This window comes from Rutidosis leptorrhynchoides, chromosome 4 (assembly GCF_046630445.1).
Source record: "Rutidosis leptorrhynchoides isolate AG116_Rl617_1_P2 chromosome 4, CSIRO_AGI_Rlap_v1, whole genome shotgun sequence".
Taxonomy (NCBI): Eukaryota; Viridiplantae; Streptophyta; class Magnoliopsida; order Asterales; family Asteraceae; genus Rutidosis; species Rutidosis leptorrhynchoides.
In genome coordinates this window covers 386,212,835-386,229,405 of record NC_092336.1, presented here as the reverse complement: position 1 = coordinate 386,229,405, position 16,571 = coordinate 386,212,835, and the positions used below count along the sequence as shown (strand labels likewise).

At 34.0% G+C, this 16,571-nt stretch overlaps 1 protein-coding gene across 1 annotated transcript; it reads left to right on the top strand.

Annotated features, from left to right (window-relative positions):
* The first annotated feature begins 12,336 nt into the window (after window positions 1-12,336).
* Window positions 12,337-15,176, top strand: LOC139844017 (G-type lectin S-receptor-like serine/threonine-protein kinase LECRK3). Its single transcript, XM_071834212.1, has one exon. The coding sequence runs from the start codon at window positions 12,337-12,339 to the stop codon at window positions 14,728-14,730; it is 2,394 nt and encodes a 797-aa protein (XP_071690313.1). The 3' UTR covers window positions 14,731-15,176.
* The last annotated feature ends 1,395 nt before the right edge of the window (window positions 15,177-16,571 follow it).

The window sequence follows — 16,571 nt, the reverse complement described above, 5'->3', positions numbered from 1 at the left end:
AGACTGGCAATAAGTTGAGCACATACTTGATTGATGATTGATTTGTGGTTGCAAGAAGTGGATGATGTTCTTATGCTGGCATTCAGTTCAACGCCATCATCCCGTACACTTCGGTTTTAAAACTAGAAAGTAATAACTCTCTTATACACTATTTAACCCTCTTGAATTTAATTTTTCTGATTTCATGTAACGAGGGCTATACATGAACTCAAGTGTGGGGAGGAAGTTATAAAGTCTTTTGGGTTTTGATTTTGGTTAAAAAGGCTTACAATGGTGAAAATTTTTTAACTTTTATCTTCATAAATTCAAATTTTGTTTAAAATTTGTAGATTTTAAAACTAGGTGTATACATCGAAATTATTATCACAAAACAAATTAAGAAACAACCAAATGATTGAGTTTATTTTGTTAAAAATCATAAAACTAGTAGTCATATAAAAGAGATAATCATCATGCTATACCACATTCTTAATGAAAAGAATCATCAAGTACTTTGTTGTTCTAACAATCTAATCCAATGCCCATCTATGTAATGATTGTGAAGGAAGTCAAGTCTTCCAATGACACACTTGCTAACCTATGTTAGAAGATATAGTCCAGAACAGCTGTAGGTTGATGAAAAATCTTGAAAAGTCATCATCCACCTCACCTCAGCATCAAACAGGGTTTTTGGTGGTCAGACTTATCCTAACCATGAGATGGATCTGTCTCGTACAATGGGGGGGCACAGTGCAAATTAGCTTTTAAGACTAATGAATCTAATCCCCAGATGGATGATCTTCGTAAAGATCAACCGCATCTATGTTGACTGCGGTCAACATACATATGCCATAACAAATTGAGGTGTGCAAACTCATGGTTCACCGATGATATTTGGACATGATATAGTTTCTTCTAAAACTTATGCTATTTTATGAACTATATTGTGTAAAACCATTTTTAGGACATTCGGTTTCAAGTTCCATGATACTTCAATCATGGGGGGGACTAGCTTGCTAAGCGCCGACTGAGGCTTCGGTTTTCAGTTACCCTCAACCGGACTTTGAGGTTAAAATCGAAAAACTTGATTAGTGTAAAAACTAACATGACTATTTTTCAAAATATCAAAGGTTTTCCGCAAAGATCCTAATTTTCCTAAGGATCCAAATTTTCAAGAAATGTGGACTTTAAAACCCACCTTTCGACTTTGGTGTGATTTCAATTCGCGTGTGTACTCCAAAGGTATGTGTATAATCAAAACGCGTGCGTGTGTTACATTGTGAAATAAATAAAAAATTGTGAGTATGATACAAGTGTGTGTTCCATATAGCGTGAGTTCTTGTGTTCCAAAATAACTTGTGTGTCTTGTGTACTATATCGTGTGAGTGTCATTCCCATTTTTGTGTTCTCAATTAAATGCGTGTGTTCACTATAGTAAATTTCGATTTCTTGTAAGTCTTGCTTGAGGACAAGCAAGGTTTAAGTGTGGGGATTTTGATAACGCCAAAATCATACATGTTTATTGTCGTTATTTCAATCTAATTCTGTATCTATTTGTATATATTTGTTGTATTTAAGTATTGTAATTCATGTATATTTGTAAAATTCCATTGTAATTGAAAAAATGAAGACCAACAGCGAAAATGATGCTTAAAACGAAGTCCGATAGCAAAAACAGCCCAGAAATACACTTCCAAACTTAGATGAGGCGCATCCCAAAAGGGATGAGGCGCATCTGTATGCGTGTTTTTGCCGAAGGTTTCAGATACGACGTTTTTAGGCGATAAGATGCATTTAGAAGACCAGATGTGGCGCATCTGGTAGGAGATGCGGCGCATCTCCCTTCCTGTTGACAGTTCTGAGTGCCAAATCTAGCTGGAATTGGCAAACTTTAAAGGAATGCGGCGCATCTGATCAATTTCTAGCCAGTTTACCTAACTTTTGAGCCTATTTAAGAGAGCCTTTGATTCATTCTTTCATACACCTTCACTATTACATTCTCCCTCAGTTTCAATACGTTTTTCAAGGCTCAAGGAAGGCTACAAGTCAATCTCCATTCTTTCAACATCAAGATTAAGCTAGGATTATTCATCGCAATCGGTATTATCATTCTATATCTTTTAAACATGAATTCAACTTGTATTAACTGTTCCATTAGTTCTATTATGATTATGTTTGGCTAAAAGCCTTGTGTGTTTGCTTCAATGTAAGATTTATGGCTTGGGATTGTTCTATACTTTGATGTTATGCTAGTTATATATATATGTTTGATTGATTAAATCATCTAGTTCAACTACAAGAACCATAGTTATGATTGTTTAGTTCATCACTTCAATTACATAAATTGTAAACCAATTAATGTGAGTTAACTCGGTGAATAATTTATGCTTCAATACAACTAGTAATCTAGACGGTAAGATACATAAGTTTAAGTAATTTCGTTATGTGTTTAATCCGATAATTGAAGGAGTTCCAAAACAACATAGTCATAAAATTACCTCAAGTAACTGTTGTAGTTTAGGTTTTACGTGAGTTTAACCAGGTTGGGTCTAATTAGTTAAATCAATCTAAATCACCTTGTTCTTTCGAGAAATCCATTGTTGTAATCATATTTATATCCTAGTTCAATTATACGAGTTGTGACTTGATTTATGTGAGTTTATCAAAGGCTATAACTCGTACTTCAACACCTAGTGATCTAGTCATCCATATGTGAGTATAGGATGGTAATTGGATGATATTTAGCTTTTACAATCATGCAATTTACTTAGAGTGCTCTTAGTAAACTAGGTTTTATGTGAATTTAACCAAGAAAGAATCCTGTTGATTAAACATAGTTCTTAAGTGTATAGATATTGTGAAATTGATATAAACTGCTCTATTGTAACTATTACATAACGGTTTTAATTATAAAAGAACAATCTCTGTCATTTATCAAGCATAGAAGTAAACACCACATTCTCATTCTTGTTATTCATTATATTTATTTACTGTTTCGTTAAACAAAAATACAACTTCAAACACAAATCCCCCTTTAGAATAATTAATCGTTATAAAGTCCTTAAAACAAACTTCTCCATGTGGTTCGAACTGGTCAATTTACTTGCTAGTTACTGCATGATCGGGTTTAGTTGCCTGTATTATGTGTTAATTATTGAGCATATTGTCTACATTTTAAAGGTTACGTCTTGACACATCAGGGATATTTGATATCGGCTAAAAAGTCACATTTTTACCCCCGATATTGAGTCCCAAAACCATAAAGTTCCAAACTTTGTCGGCAAAAAATCGTTTTTTCGGTTAATTTTGTAGATTAAGGGCTTGTTTACTTTTCTTTCCATTAAGTTCTATGTGGGTATAGATGGCAATATGGATATAAATGACTAAGCAATAATCAATAAATAACCAATGTTCAAAAGGTTTATTCTGGCGAAGAAACCCTGACTCCGTGTGACTATGTCACCCATACCGCCCACCCCGCTAGGGCTAAGTAAGCCGTGTAAAGCACCTCCCCCTCAATACCCAACATGAAGTTGCAGGCCGAGAATCGAACCTGCACCTATCTGTATTCAATAAGGCTCTCCTGTGAGCCCAGGGATCATAAGCGACGAGTACCACTGAAGCACTGCTTCGTTGGTATAAATAACCAATGTTGTTTACTTTATAAACTGAATAAAATGTCTTAATGATAAATTGACACTTTTACCCTTAACTAAATTGTGGAGTAATAATTTTTATCTAACACAACATTTAATTATATACTCCATGATTCATCGAATATGAAAGCTACGATTGATTTATAAGTGGAATAATATATAAAATTACAAAATGAGATGATATACAAGTAATATTCAGATTTAAATATGGATATCGAATTTGTAGGTGCGTATTTAGATGAATAATGTGGATAAACCCTAATTTGTTAACTACTTTCCCTACCTTCCCCTGTTTCACAGTTCCTATATATCTATATTCAAATTAAAGACTTCATTTTTTGAACTGAAGATCTATGTACGATCATATTAAAAGGGATCTATCTACGATCAATTAAAAAGGAATTTATGTACAATCAAATAAAAAGGGATCTATGTACGATCATATAAAAAGGGCTGAATCCTAGAAAAATAGAGATGAATGGAGACTAGAAAAAATGGAGATGGTGAAGTGTACTGTACGATATGGTCACAAATGTGAAAGAAGATAAGGGAAGGGTAGTAAAGACAAAAGGCTGGAAAAGAAAGTCTATATGGGGACAAGTGTGTATTTTGAAATTACCGAATAATGCTTGTAGTAAGGAATCTCATTAATTCAAATCCTAAGTAAACAACAATTGTAGCTGACCGAAAAAAGACCTCATTCACCTCAGCCCATTAATCCATAAATAAACAGGCCCTAAGTGATTACGAAGAGGATGCAAAAAGAATCAAGAGAATCGGAGCTAAAACGAAGATTCTAGAGCGAAAACGGTGAAAGACGAAAAACCAAGTCACGATCAAGAAAATCAAATTACGATCCAGTGAAATCAGCAAAATCAGGGTAGGCCAACGGCTTGCCATATGGCCTGCTATAAGGGAAAACGGCCTTCCATACGGCCCAACCAAACGGCCAGGCAAAACGGCTGACCAAAGCATAGGGGCATCAAAAACGGCCTGTCATACGGCTTGCCAGCCGTATGCAGGCCAAATTCACTTCTATTTAAAGGCTTTTTTTTATCCATTTTCAACACACCTCTCTTCACTCTCTCACTATAATACACTTTCTCTCACTAGAGCTTTCAAGGCCTTCTCACCTCCGAGCAGGAAAATTAAGTACCCGGAGGCGAACGCCGAAGATTGTACTAGGAGCGGTCTAGAGGATGTCAGCACTTGTAATGGTCCAGATCTTGTCTGTAAACGGTGAACGCTTTCCTTAATTTAATAAAGTTATCTTGTTACTTTAAGTTGCTTTCATCTTGCATGTTTATCTATCCGTTGCAAATGTTTATTATATGTTGAATATCTTATCTAAAACTTATGCTATTGTTATGCTGAAACTTTGACGGTTTAAAAGTCTAATTTAAGGATCACCATTTCCACTTATTCACTCGCTATAACCTAGTAATAAGACTTGATCAACCCTAGAATACAAGGTAAGTAGTTATGTGTGCTTAACGTCATGATAGGGATATAGTACCTACGTACGAATAATCATTTATCCGTCAAAGAAAAGCTGCCCATTTAGGTTGTGATTAGAGTAGGCAATATAGAGTTCAGTGAACACTAGCTTGCTCAGAAGCATGACTCGCGTCAGAAGCAACGTTCTTGAGATGTTGTAAGATGATTCGGGGTTGAGTAAGTGATCGCAAAAGAGAGACATCTAATCCAATTAGCAGTACCTTAAAATATATAAGATTGCACATCTATTAATGTTAAGGCATAACTTAGTATTAAGTGGTGGAATATTATTGTAGTTAGACCAACTAGGATTAAGAAAGCTGAGACTTTCCTTTAGGGATATACCACTTTATTCATGTACCTAGGATTCTATCCATAAGGTCGTTTAAACCCCTCTAAGGTTAACGTTAGGAGTAGGGATATCCGTCTTAGCCAGAATCTTCAAAGCCTAAACTCTTAGTGATAAATCGATTAGGTACATTGCCCAGTTGATTGAGGTTTAGTGTTTATTCTAGGAAGTTAAACTCTTGTAATAAGTTCCCCATCAGTATTCTATTCTTCATACCTATCCCTTTTTATCTTTATAGTTTGTATTACCTTTAGTTAATCTTAATCTATCACCACTTGTCACTAGGGTTAACTATTTAGGCACTTTTATCCCACATTACTGAACAAGCATACAAAAATACGAACCTGAGTTATACTTACCACTTACTTGTTAAAAGGAAGACAAGTAGGAGAATTATATCTAGGAAACCCAGCTAAATATAAATAATAAAACCATTACTCTCTTTTGGTAGCTAATTCTGACATTTTGCGACCTAACGACACCGCACAAATAAAACCGTCCCTTTTGGCCGTATCAGTTAACCTCGAAAAATTGATGTTTATTGGAGTGTTTCTCTCAGGGTCCTTTTTTTGCTCGAACGGGGATTTGATCTTATTCGACGGGCTAGTATTTCTCTGGTTTTGGAGTTGATACGGGGTTTATCGGGTACGAGAGGTTACTTTGGTTTGCAGGCCTCGGGTTAGGTGCTGCTAGAGTGCCCGACGTTCATTTTAGTTGTGCGGGTTTTGAGTAGTAGCGACTGCGGAGTTAGATACGAGATCAGTTTTATGTATGTTTTAGATTTAGGTTTGGTGGTTTGTACCGGTGTTTTGTCTTTTACAATTTCAATGTGTCTGCTCTCTTTCAATGGTATTGTCCAATGTTTGTAAGACGGTCAGAGCGATACCTTTCAATGTTTGTCGTTCGTGTTTACCACCGGATCTTTACGATCTTATATATATATATATATATATATATATATATATATATATATATATATATATATATATATATATATATATATATATATATATATATATATATATATATATATATATATATATGGGCAGGATCAATGGGGAAGTAACCAATCGGGGGAAAGCGGGGGGAAGCAAAAAAAAAAATTCGTTTTTTTGGAAATTTTTTTCCGGCATCAAAATCACACGAAAATATGAACATTTAGAAGAGACACTTCGTGATGAATGTTATTATTTAGGCGGAAAAACGATCGAAAAAAATAACATTCAAGATAATATTATTCGTGAAGAATATGAACGCTTTTTTTCATGTATTGTGAAGTAAAATTTAGCCCGATTTAGAGTTTAGGGTTTCGGGTTTGGTTTTTGGGTTTATTCCATAAACTCAAAACACCAAACCCTAAACCCTAAACTCTAAACCGTTCGTGTTAAAAACTCAATCTAAATCCTAAATCTAAACCCTAAATCTAAACCTTAAACCCTAAATTTCTAAACCCTAATATCTAAACCCTATAAACCCTAATATCTAAACCCTAATATCTAAACCCCAATCGCTAAAACCTCAACATACGCTTGAAAAACACGATAATTGTTATATATTACTTCTTCGAGCGTTTTCCCGCCAAAATAAAAACATTTATCACAAAGTGTCTCTACTAAATGTTCATATTTTCATCCCATCTATAATGTTCGTGAAAAAAGTTTTTTCAAAAAACGAAAAAAAAAGGTTTTTCCTTCCCCTCGCTTCCCTCCTATTGGTTACTTCCCTCTTGATCCTACCACTATATATATATATATATATATATATATATATATATATATATATATATATATATATATATATACATGGTTGCAAAACTCGGGCTACTCGGCCGATTAATCGGTGATAAGTTGGAATAATTGTGTCAGCGATAAATCGGCGATCAACTCGTTAAAAACTCGGTCAACCGCCGGTCAACGGCGGTAAACAGTGATCGGAAAACTCAGATCTAGATGGAAACGCGAAAAAATGAGGAAGAAGAACATGAAAAAGGAAAAAAGAAGAGAAGATGGGAAGAAAATAACCTGAAATCCGTCATTAATTCCGATGGCCTGAGAAATTAAAGAAGTGGGCGGTGAGTCTCAACTTTTTAGGGTTTTTAAGTTAAGAGAAGGTCACGATGTAAGTCACTTTTTTAGATCTGGAAGTCTGGAACAACCTACAGCCACTAAACTTTTTAATATTTTAATTTCTTTTTCTTTTAATAAATGACAATAGCAGCCCCTCAACTTTTACCAAACTCTAATAACAAGAACAAACTTAATATGCACTCTTGAATCTTTAATTAAATGACAATAACAACCCCTGATATCATATATTTTCAGAATATGTATATTTATATTTAAAAGTAAACGAAAGTCAACATCTGAGTTCTCCCCCGAGTTCTCCCCGAGTCGCCGAGAACTCCTCAAAAACCTTCTGCCGAGTTCTCCCCGAGTCGCGAGTTTTACAACCTTGTATATATATATATATATATATATATATATATATATATATATATATATATATATATATATATATATATATATATATATATATATATATATATATATATATATATATATATAGTGGTAGGATTAAGGGGGAAGTAACCAATCGGGGGGAAGAGGGGGGAAGCAATTTTTTTTTTCATTTTTTGAAAAAACTTTGTTCACGAACATTATAGATTGGATGAAAATATGAACATTTAATAAAGACACTTTGTGATAAATGTTTTTATTTTGGCGGGAAAACGCTCGAAGAAGTAATATATAACAATTATCGTGTTTTTTTAACGTATGTTGAGGTTTTAGATATTAGGGTTTAGATATTAGGGTTTAGGGTTTAGGGTTTAGGGTTTAGATTTAGGATTGAGTTTTTAACACGAACGGTTTAGAGTTTAGCGTTTAGGGTTTAGGGTTTAGGGTTTAGGGTTTGGGGTTTTGGGTTTAGGGACTAAACTCAAAGACTAAATCCAAAACACCAAACCCTAAACTATAAATCGGGCTAAATTTTATTTCACAAAACATGAAGAAAAAAAACGTTAACATTCTTCACAATCAATATTATCTTGAATGTTATTTTTTTCGATCGTTTTCCCGTCTAAATAATAACATTGTCGATCAAAAAAAATTTGCTTCCCCCTGATTGGTTACTTCTCCATTGATCCTGCCTATATATATATATATATATATATATATATATATATATATATATATATATATATATATATATATATATATATATATATATATATATATATATTTTCGCGGGAAAAAAAATTATAACGACAAGTCGTTAAAGTGTATAAACTCTTGTACCACTCACTGTTTTAAAAAAAACCCGATTACTCATCGATTAATTCCCGGTTACTCATTTTTAAGAGCAAATTGTTTTATTTTTTAAAATTCATTTAATTAACCAGTCAACGTCAATCGATAGGTCAAAATTGAATTTGGTAATTAAAGTCAGTTAAAGTCAGAATTGGTCAAAATTTCAACATAAATGTAAACTAAAACTTTAGAGTTTTTGAATAAATAGACATGTTAGAGTTTATGTTTATGATTTTTATTTTTTTTTCTATTTACACATAATTTTTAAAATTTAATATTTAAATTTATAAGTACAATCCGATTAATCCTAATTAATTTCCGAATTTCCGATTATTCCTTTTATAGTCTTGACCGATTAATCCCCGAATAGTGAATTTTGCTACCTTGCTTGTACTTGTAGATTATATATTTACTAGCTTTAATAGCCCGTGCGTTGCACGGTGGCTAAAAAAATTTGTATTAATTCCAAGTAGTTGTAGTATATACAATAATATATATTTTTAGTAGTTGTATCAATCCAAATGTCCATTGGATCACACATATGTATATTCACATTATCTTTTAAGTCAACGCTTTCAACTTAAAAAATTCAACCAATGATTATCAACTTTAAACTCAAATAAGAATAAGAGTTGTGAATAAAGGAACAACTATTACAAAATGGAGAATCGGTTACGATCAAGCAAATACTTACAACCATAAATGTATTTAGAAGGATAGTAACTTAATATCTTAAAAGAAGCTTGTACCTGCTTTAACAAATTGGGCAAATCTGGAGCTCTTCCTGGGATATCATTATTAGGGGAACCATAATCAATACTTTAGTGTACGCACTTTCTCTCTAATTAAAAAAATAACATACATACAAAGACAATACAAAATTGTCAATCCTAGGATATAAGAGACTATATATAAGAACTATTGTGAAAACAAACAATAAAAATAATATCTTCAGAAATAGGCATAACGGACGATGAATACGGGAAACTGGATTGAGCTGTAAACAACTCAAGTTAATTGGTGATGGCTCAACAGGTAAGGAAGCAGCTACAATATATGTATGAAGCAAGTTAATGGGTTCCATAAGTCCTCAATGAATAATGAGATTCTCTTGTTCATATGAATCAAGCACAAGAAACAAAACCATACATATAAATGGAGTTGCAAACAACCCATTAGCGCTATGAACTATGCTGAACCGGATCAGAACCACCTGACGATCCAGACGTACAAGACAACAATTGAGACCCATTGTCACAAACTACAATGAAACATGCACATGATATTTAAATTAGTAACATTCATGCCAATAATATCATTTTGTTCAGACACACTCCCACCTACGTCATAAAACAATACATCGTAAAGAATATGTTTATAAAACAAAGTTAGAACTTAGAACAGACTATTTATCTTGAAAACCATTAAAATTTGATTATGTTTCAAGTGAGTCGATATAGCATATATACTTTAGCCTTCAACTATAAATCTATAATATATATCGTTATATAGTTTGCATAACTTGATAAAGTCAGTCATCATGCTCAACACACATATATAAATGTCAGTAACACATATATCAACAATAGCTAAGCTTAGTACAAAATATTAACACATGTATTTTTAACAATAATACCAATTCAGAAAAAAAAAAATCCAAAGTCCATTCATTCTCTATATACATACTGTCAATAAACGAACATCCATTGCAAGGTGACAAAAACTAACCAAATAGCATATATCTGAAGAAGCGATATAAATAGGATGGAATACCTGTAAAGGGATCTTCGGAACGGACCGGATTAGTTAAATAGGGTGAAACAGATTCAGAGATGACTTCTCAAAAATAACCATGAAGCAACTTACCTAAACGAATACAGTTTCTTAAATACTCACGTCTCACAGGTTGTCTTTGAGATACCACTCCAGATACAAACGGTTCGGGCACACTGGTACTTAATAAATTGGTTAGAACACTCACCAATAACACCCTTTATCCTCCTTTTCTTATTACTCATTACGGTTATTAAAGAGACAACAATGACCTAAATTCCTAAACAACTTGTCCTACCACCAACACTAAAATGCTCACCAAATAACCAATTTCCAGTCAACACATATCAACAACTACAAACTTTACAACAACTTAAAAGATCTTTATGGGTTTAAATTGCCATCAAGATTGTCACGCATAAAAAAATTCAATTCAATACTTTTATTTGTCTGTTTAAGAATAACAAAACATTTATATATATCAAAGTAACTTTGCTTGAAAGACTATGTACAATAGAAAACAACAATTATAAAAACACAAAATGACCACAATCGTTGTGGTTGTCTGGTTGAGATGCATAACTCAAAAAATTAACAATGCTCTGATCTTCAATTCTGCTTACACTATTTATCTCATTGTGCAAACAAAGCACAATGGCTGAATTTGAAAAAAAATATATTTTAAATTCGAAAATACTTACAGTGCTATTAGGGCTTATAACAACTACATCCTCAAAACAACTTCATCTTTATCTTTAATCTCAAAAACCAGAAAATACAACCACCGAATCCAATAGGAAAAAAACCGTCAGGTTACATCACAATCAAACACAACTAACGGAGCACGAAAACCTAGGGTTACATTGCAATCGAACACAGCGAACAGATTAGAAAAAAGACGATATAACCCTAATCCCTCTTTCCAATATTCAAATCAGGATAACAGAAAATGAATTGTTCGTTTATTTAAATGTAAAATACCCGGAAAATTGAATCACTTGCGTCTCTATATAACACCGAGATTGATCCTGTTATCTAAGATGTTTTTGAAATCAGAAATTCCGAATCTGAACCCATAAACCAGATTAGTGAAATCGGCATTTTAATTGAATAATTTATCATCTGAATTGTTGGACGTTGCAGTTGATGGTTCAATTAGGGAACCCTAATTGAAGAACAGGTAGCGATGGATTATGAATTCAAAGAGAGAATTAGGGTTAGATAGAAAGATGTAATTTTGAACGAATGAGAAAAGGACAAATGGCAGTACGTGAGTTAATTGACAAAGTAATTAGAGGGTAATTAGTGGTAAGCCACGTGGAATATACTTATGAATTATTATAGGTTATAGAATAGATAGATAGATAGATAGATAGATAGATAGATTGATTTAAAGTGTTGGTTATGAGACTATACAACATCAATTATTTGAAAAATTCAAATTTTTATAACATTTTAAAATTCGTACCTTTTTGAATTTTCCTTTAATTAAATATGTTTGAAAAGTAAGAAATTATCCAAGTTTGCTACAATTACCTGATGATCATGGATGTTTGGTATTCGATGTTGACAGTTATTTATTAGTTATTACTAGCTTATTACGGTATTTACATGGCACAATATGATTGGATAATTATTGATTAATCCGTAATTAGTGGCTTGTGGTTGCTGAATTTAAGTAGAATTCTCCAGATTTGACTTAGTATCCTAATCAAATCAAATCAATATATTCTTGAAGTCCTACTGTTTACTTACTATCATCTAACAGTTTACAATGAAAAGATTCTCATGTGTAATTTTATCTACTACCATTTTAGTACCAATTTTAGTCATAGCTCAACAAACTAATGTTTCTATATTAGTTGGTTCATACCTTATAGCTACAGATGATGCCACACCATGGCTCTCACCTTCTGCAGATTTCGCATTCGGGTTCCAAAGATTTCAAGATAACGATACCTTCATGTTATCTATATGGTACAACAATATACCCGAAAAAACTATCGTATGGTATCCCGAAGGAGGTCATACGGTCCCTAGAGGATCGAAAGTCGAGTTAACTAACGAGCGTGGCCTAGTACTAACTGATCTTCAAGGAAGAGAAGTTTGGTCTTCTGGGATCGCCTCAAATATTTCGTACGCTGTTATGAACGATACAGGTAACTTTGTAATTATCGGTACCGATTCTAGCAACATATGGCAAAGTTTCGATTTTCCAACCGATACCATGTTGCCTACTCAAATTATGGATTTAGGCGGGGTGATGTATTCGAAATTTAGTACGAAAAATTTCTCGAGGGGAAGATTTCAGCTTCGTTTTCTTCAAGACGGAAATTTAATTCTTAATACTCGAGATATTGCGTCTGGTTATGCTTATGCTGCTTACTTTGCGACCAAAACTGATGATCCTGTTAATCAGACGAATTCGGGGCAGAAACTAATATTTGATTCGGTGGGATATATGTATATTTTAAGAAGAAATGGTAAAAGAGCTGATCTTACTCCAAATCAAGAGCTACCATTTGGGGATTATTATCATAGAGCCACATTAGATTTTGATGGTGTTTTGACCCAATATTATCACCCTAAAGTTTCGGGTCAAAATACGAGTTGGGCAACTGTATGGTCATATCCCGAAAACATATGTCTTAGTTTTCGCGATCCTGTTTCTGCAGGTAGTGGGGCTTGTGGGTTCAACAATGTTTGCAGACTTGGTCCTAACAATCGACCAACTTGTGAGTGTCCGAGAGGATTTTCGTTGCTTGATCCTAATGATTCGTATGGTGATTGCAAGTCGTATTACGTTCCAAATTGTAACGAGGTTGAGTTCAACAATTTGGATTTCGTTGAGTTAACGGATATTGATTGGCCGTTTGCTGATTATGTCATCATGAACCCGACTAGCGAAACAGAGTGCAAAAGTTCATGCTTGACAGATTGTTTATGTGCGGTTGCAGTTTACCGAGGCAACAAATGTTGGAAGAAAAAGCTTCCATTGTCTAACGGAAAGGTTGACTCGTCACTTGGTGTAAAGGCTTTCGTTAAAGTCCTAAAAAGTGATCTGCCACCTGGCGGCCCGAGTCAAGTTTCGGGAAAGAAGAATGATCGGCAAACTTTGATTATTGTGGGATCTGCTCTGTTTGGTACCTCAGTGTTCGTTAACATTGTACTGATGTTAGTAATCTGCCTTGGTATGTTCTTAATCTACCAGAGAAACGTCGAAAAACTGGATCAAGCTATCAACGCTGTTGAAACGAATCTCATTCGTTTTAGATATAAACAACTTGTTAACGCTACTAACGGGTTCAGGGACGAATTAGGGAGAGGAGCATTCGGAGTTGTGTATAAAGGCGTAATCGGGACAAATACTGTGGCAGTTAAGAAACTGGATCGAATGGTTCAGGATGGTGATAAGGAATTTCGAACCGAGGTTAACGCTATCGGAAGGACTCATCATAAAAATCTGGTTCGACTGCTTGGATTTTGTGACGATGGCAACAATCGGTTACTGGTTTACGAGTATATGATTAATGGAACTCTTGCGAGTTTTATATTCGGAGACAGGAGACCTGGTTGGACTACTCGGTGCAATATAGCGTTGGGGGTCGCTAAGGGACTTTCGTACCTACACGAAGAGTGTAGTACACAAATTATCCATTGTGACATAAAGCCACAAAACATACTTCTAGACGAGGATTATAACGGTCGTATTTCCGATTTTGGGTTGGCGAAACTTTTGTTGATGAATCAAAGTCGAACGAATACTGGAATTAGAGGAACGAAAGGTTATGTAGCTCCCGAATGGTTTAGGAACGCGCCTATAACCGTGAAGGTTGATGTTTATAGCTTTGGGGTGTTGTTGTTAGAGATTATTTCGTGTCGAAAGAGTGTGAAGGAGAATGATAATGGTGATGAATATGGAGTGATTTTGACTGATTGGGCATGGGATTGTTATCAAGAAAGGAGATTGGATTTGTTTGTTTGTGATGATTTGGAGGCATTAGATGATATTAAGAAAGTAAGGAAGTTTTTAATGGTGGGTATTTGGTGTGTACAAGAAAACTCATCTTTGAGACCAACAATGAGGACAGTTATTCAAATGCTTGAAGGAGTTGTTGAAGTGAATGATCCTCCTTGCCCATTTCCTTACTCTGTTACCTTGAGTTAATTAAGATATTCCTATGTTATGAGCTAACAAGATTTTTGGTGTGGGTTCTCTGAGCGACGAGTTCTTTTGAATTTTGTTTTGCCAATAAGGTGTGGATTTTTTGGTGTGGGCTCTTATCCTATCGCCGTTATGTGCGGGTGGTCTTCGTTTACGATAACTGGCTGTTGGCGATGTTCGATGGTTCTTTTCGATCGGTATTTTTTGCCAGATCGTCGCTGGTTGTCATGTTGGTGTTCGGATTTGTTTTCCGACTGCTATTCCAGTAATTTTCTGGCGGGTACCCGATGTTTTTTATATTGTTTCTTTGATAGTGTAGCCCGTTATTTTAGTTTTCGGCAAGTCTTACTTTGTTTAATAGATAAAATTGATTTGTCAACTCTGTTAGTGAGCCGTTTGATATGGTTAGTTTAGTTGGACTAGGACTCAATGAAAGATTCTTTTATAATGGGTTGTATTGTTTCGTCTTCAGTTCGTTCTAATGTTATCGTTTTTTTAGCCCAAAAAAAATATCAATATTTTTGCAGAAAAAAGATCCAAATTAATATTATGTAATTTCATGTACTTAGCAAATTTATTCTAAAATAAAATAATACTTCCTCGTTCTCAATTCAACTGTCCAATATTTTTTCTTGAATTTTCTCAAATAATTTTTTTTTTTCTATAAATAAATAAGAATAACGAATATAAACAGTTTTTACATTATTTTTCAACCTGAATGTTTTTATACCCTTAAAATTCCTTTCATCATGTTCACATTATTTTTCAACCTGAATGTTTATATCCACATCAATGAATATATAATACAAGTTCACATAATATCAACATCGATTATTTTTTATGATATATGTTAAAATATATCAACATTCTACCATCAACAAATAATTATCAGGGAGATGTTATAATTTACATACGATGAATGTTAATTTTTGATAAAATAAGTTAATTTGATTTTGTGACACGTTTGTTTCCACATTCTAACAAAGGTGCTCCCCTTGGTAAGTATTCCAACATTCATTATCGAAATTTTCAACTAACAATCATGACGATAAATAAATCCTAAATAAAATAAATAAAATTGTACAATCCAAATTAGGGCCCAAACTTTCTAATTTTCAAAATTCTAATTTTTCTCAAATATGGCACTGTAGTCGGTTCGCAACCTACATCGCCGGAGACCGCCACTTAAACTACGGGAGCACCGCCAGAGACGTATCCTGGAACCACATCACCGGCAATTGAGTTGTTTCCGGGTTCGATTTACTAGTCTCGTTTTTAATTTAATGTTTTCTGTTGGAGTGGTGAAGAAGAGTGAAACAAAAAAGAAGAATTTACTGATTTTTTATTCTTGCGACCATAGGAGGGTGACTCGCGGTCACCAAGCGCTCACAAAGTTCCTTTCGCGACAGGATAAAAGTGAGCTATGGTCGCGAAAAGCTCATCAGAAGACAGTTAGCTTGGAAGTCAAAACTTGCGACCACAACTTTTCTATCGTGGTCGCGAAGTGGGTCCTGACGGGAGAAAATTCTAGAAACGAGTTTTTCTTGCTCGTTAAGTTGTTTCCTTGTTGAGTTTTGCCTATTTAAGCACCTTAATGTAACCCATACAATGTATCACGAAAATTATCAATAAAATCTCTCTAGTTTGGTCCGTGGATTAAAGTAATCAATCTGTTGATTACATATAACCACGTTAAATCTTCGCGTTTTTGGTTTTTTTATATTTTTCTTCGTTTGTCTATTGTGGGTGGGTGATTTCTGCAAATCACTCTTATTGTTGGGTTCAATAATCCTAACAATTGATATCTAGAGCTCAAGGTTTTTGAATTGGGAAGATGGCGGAAA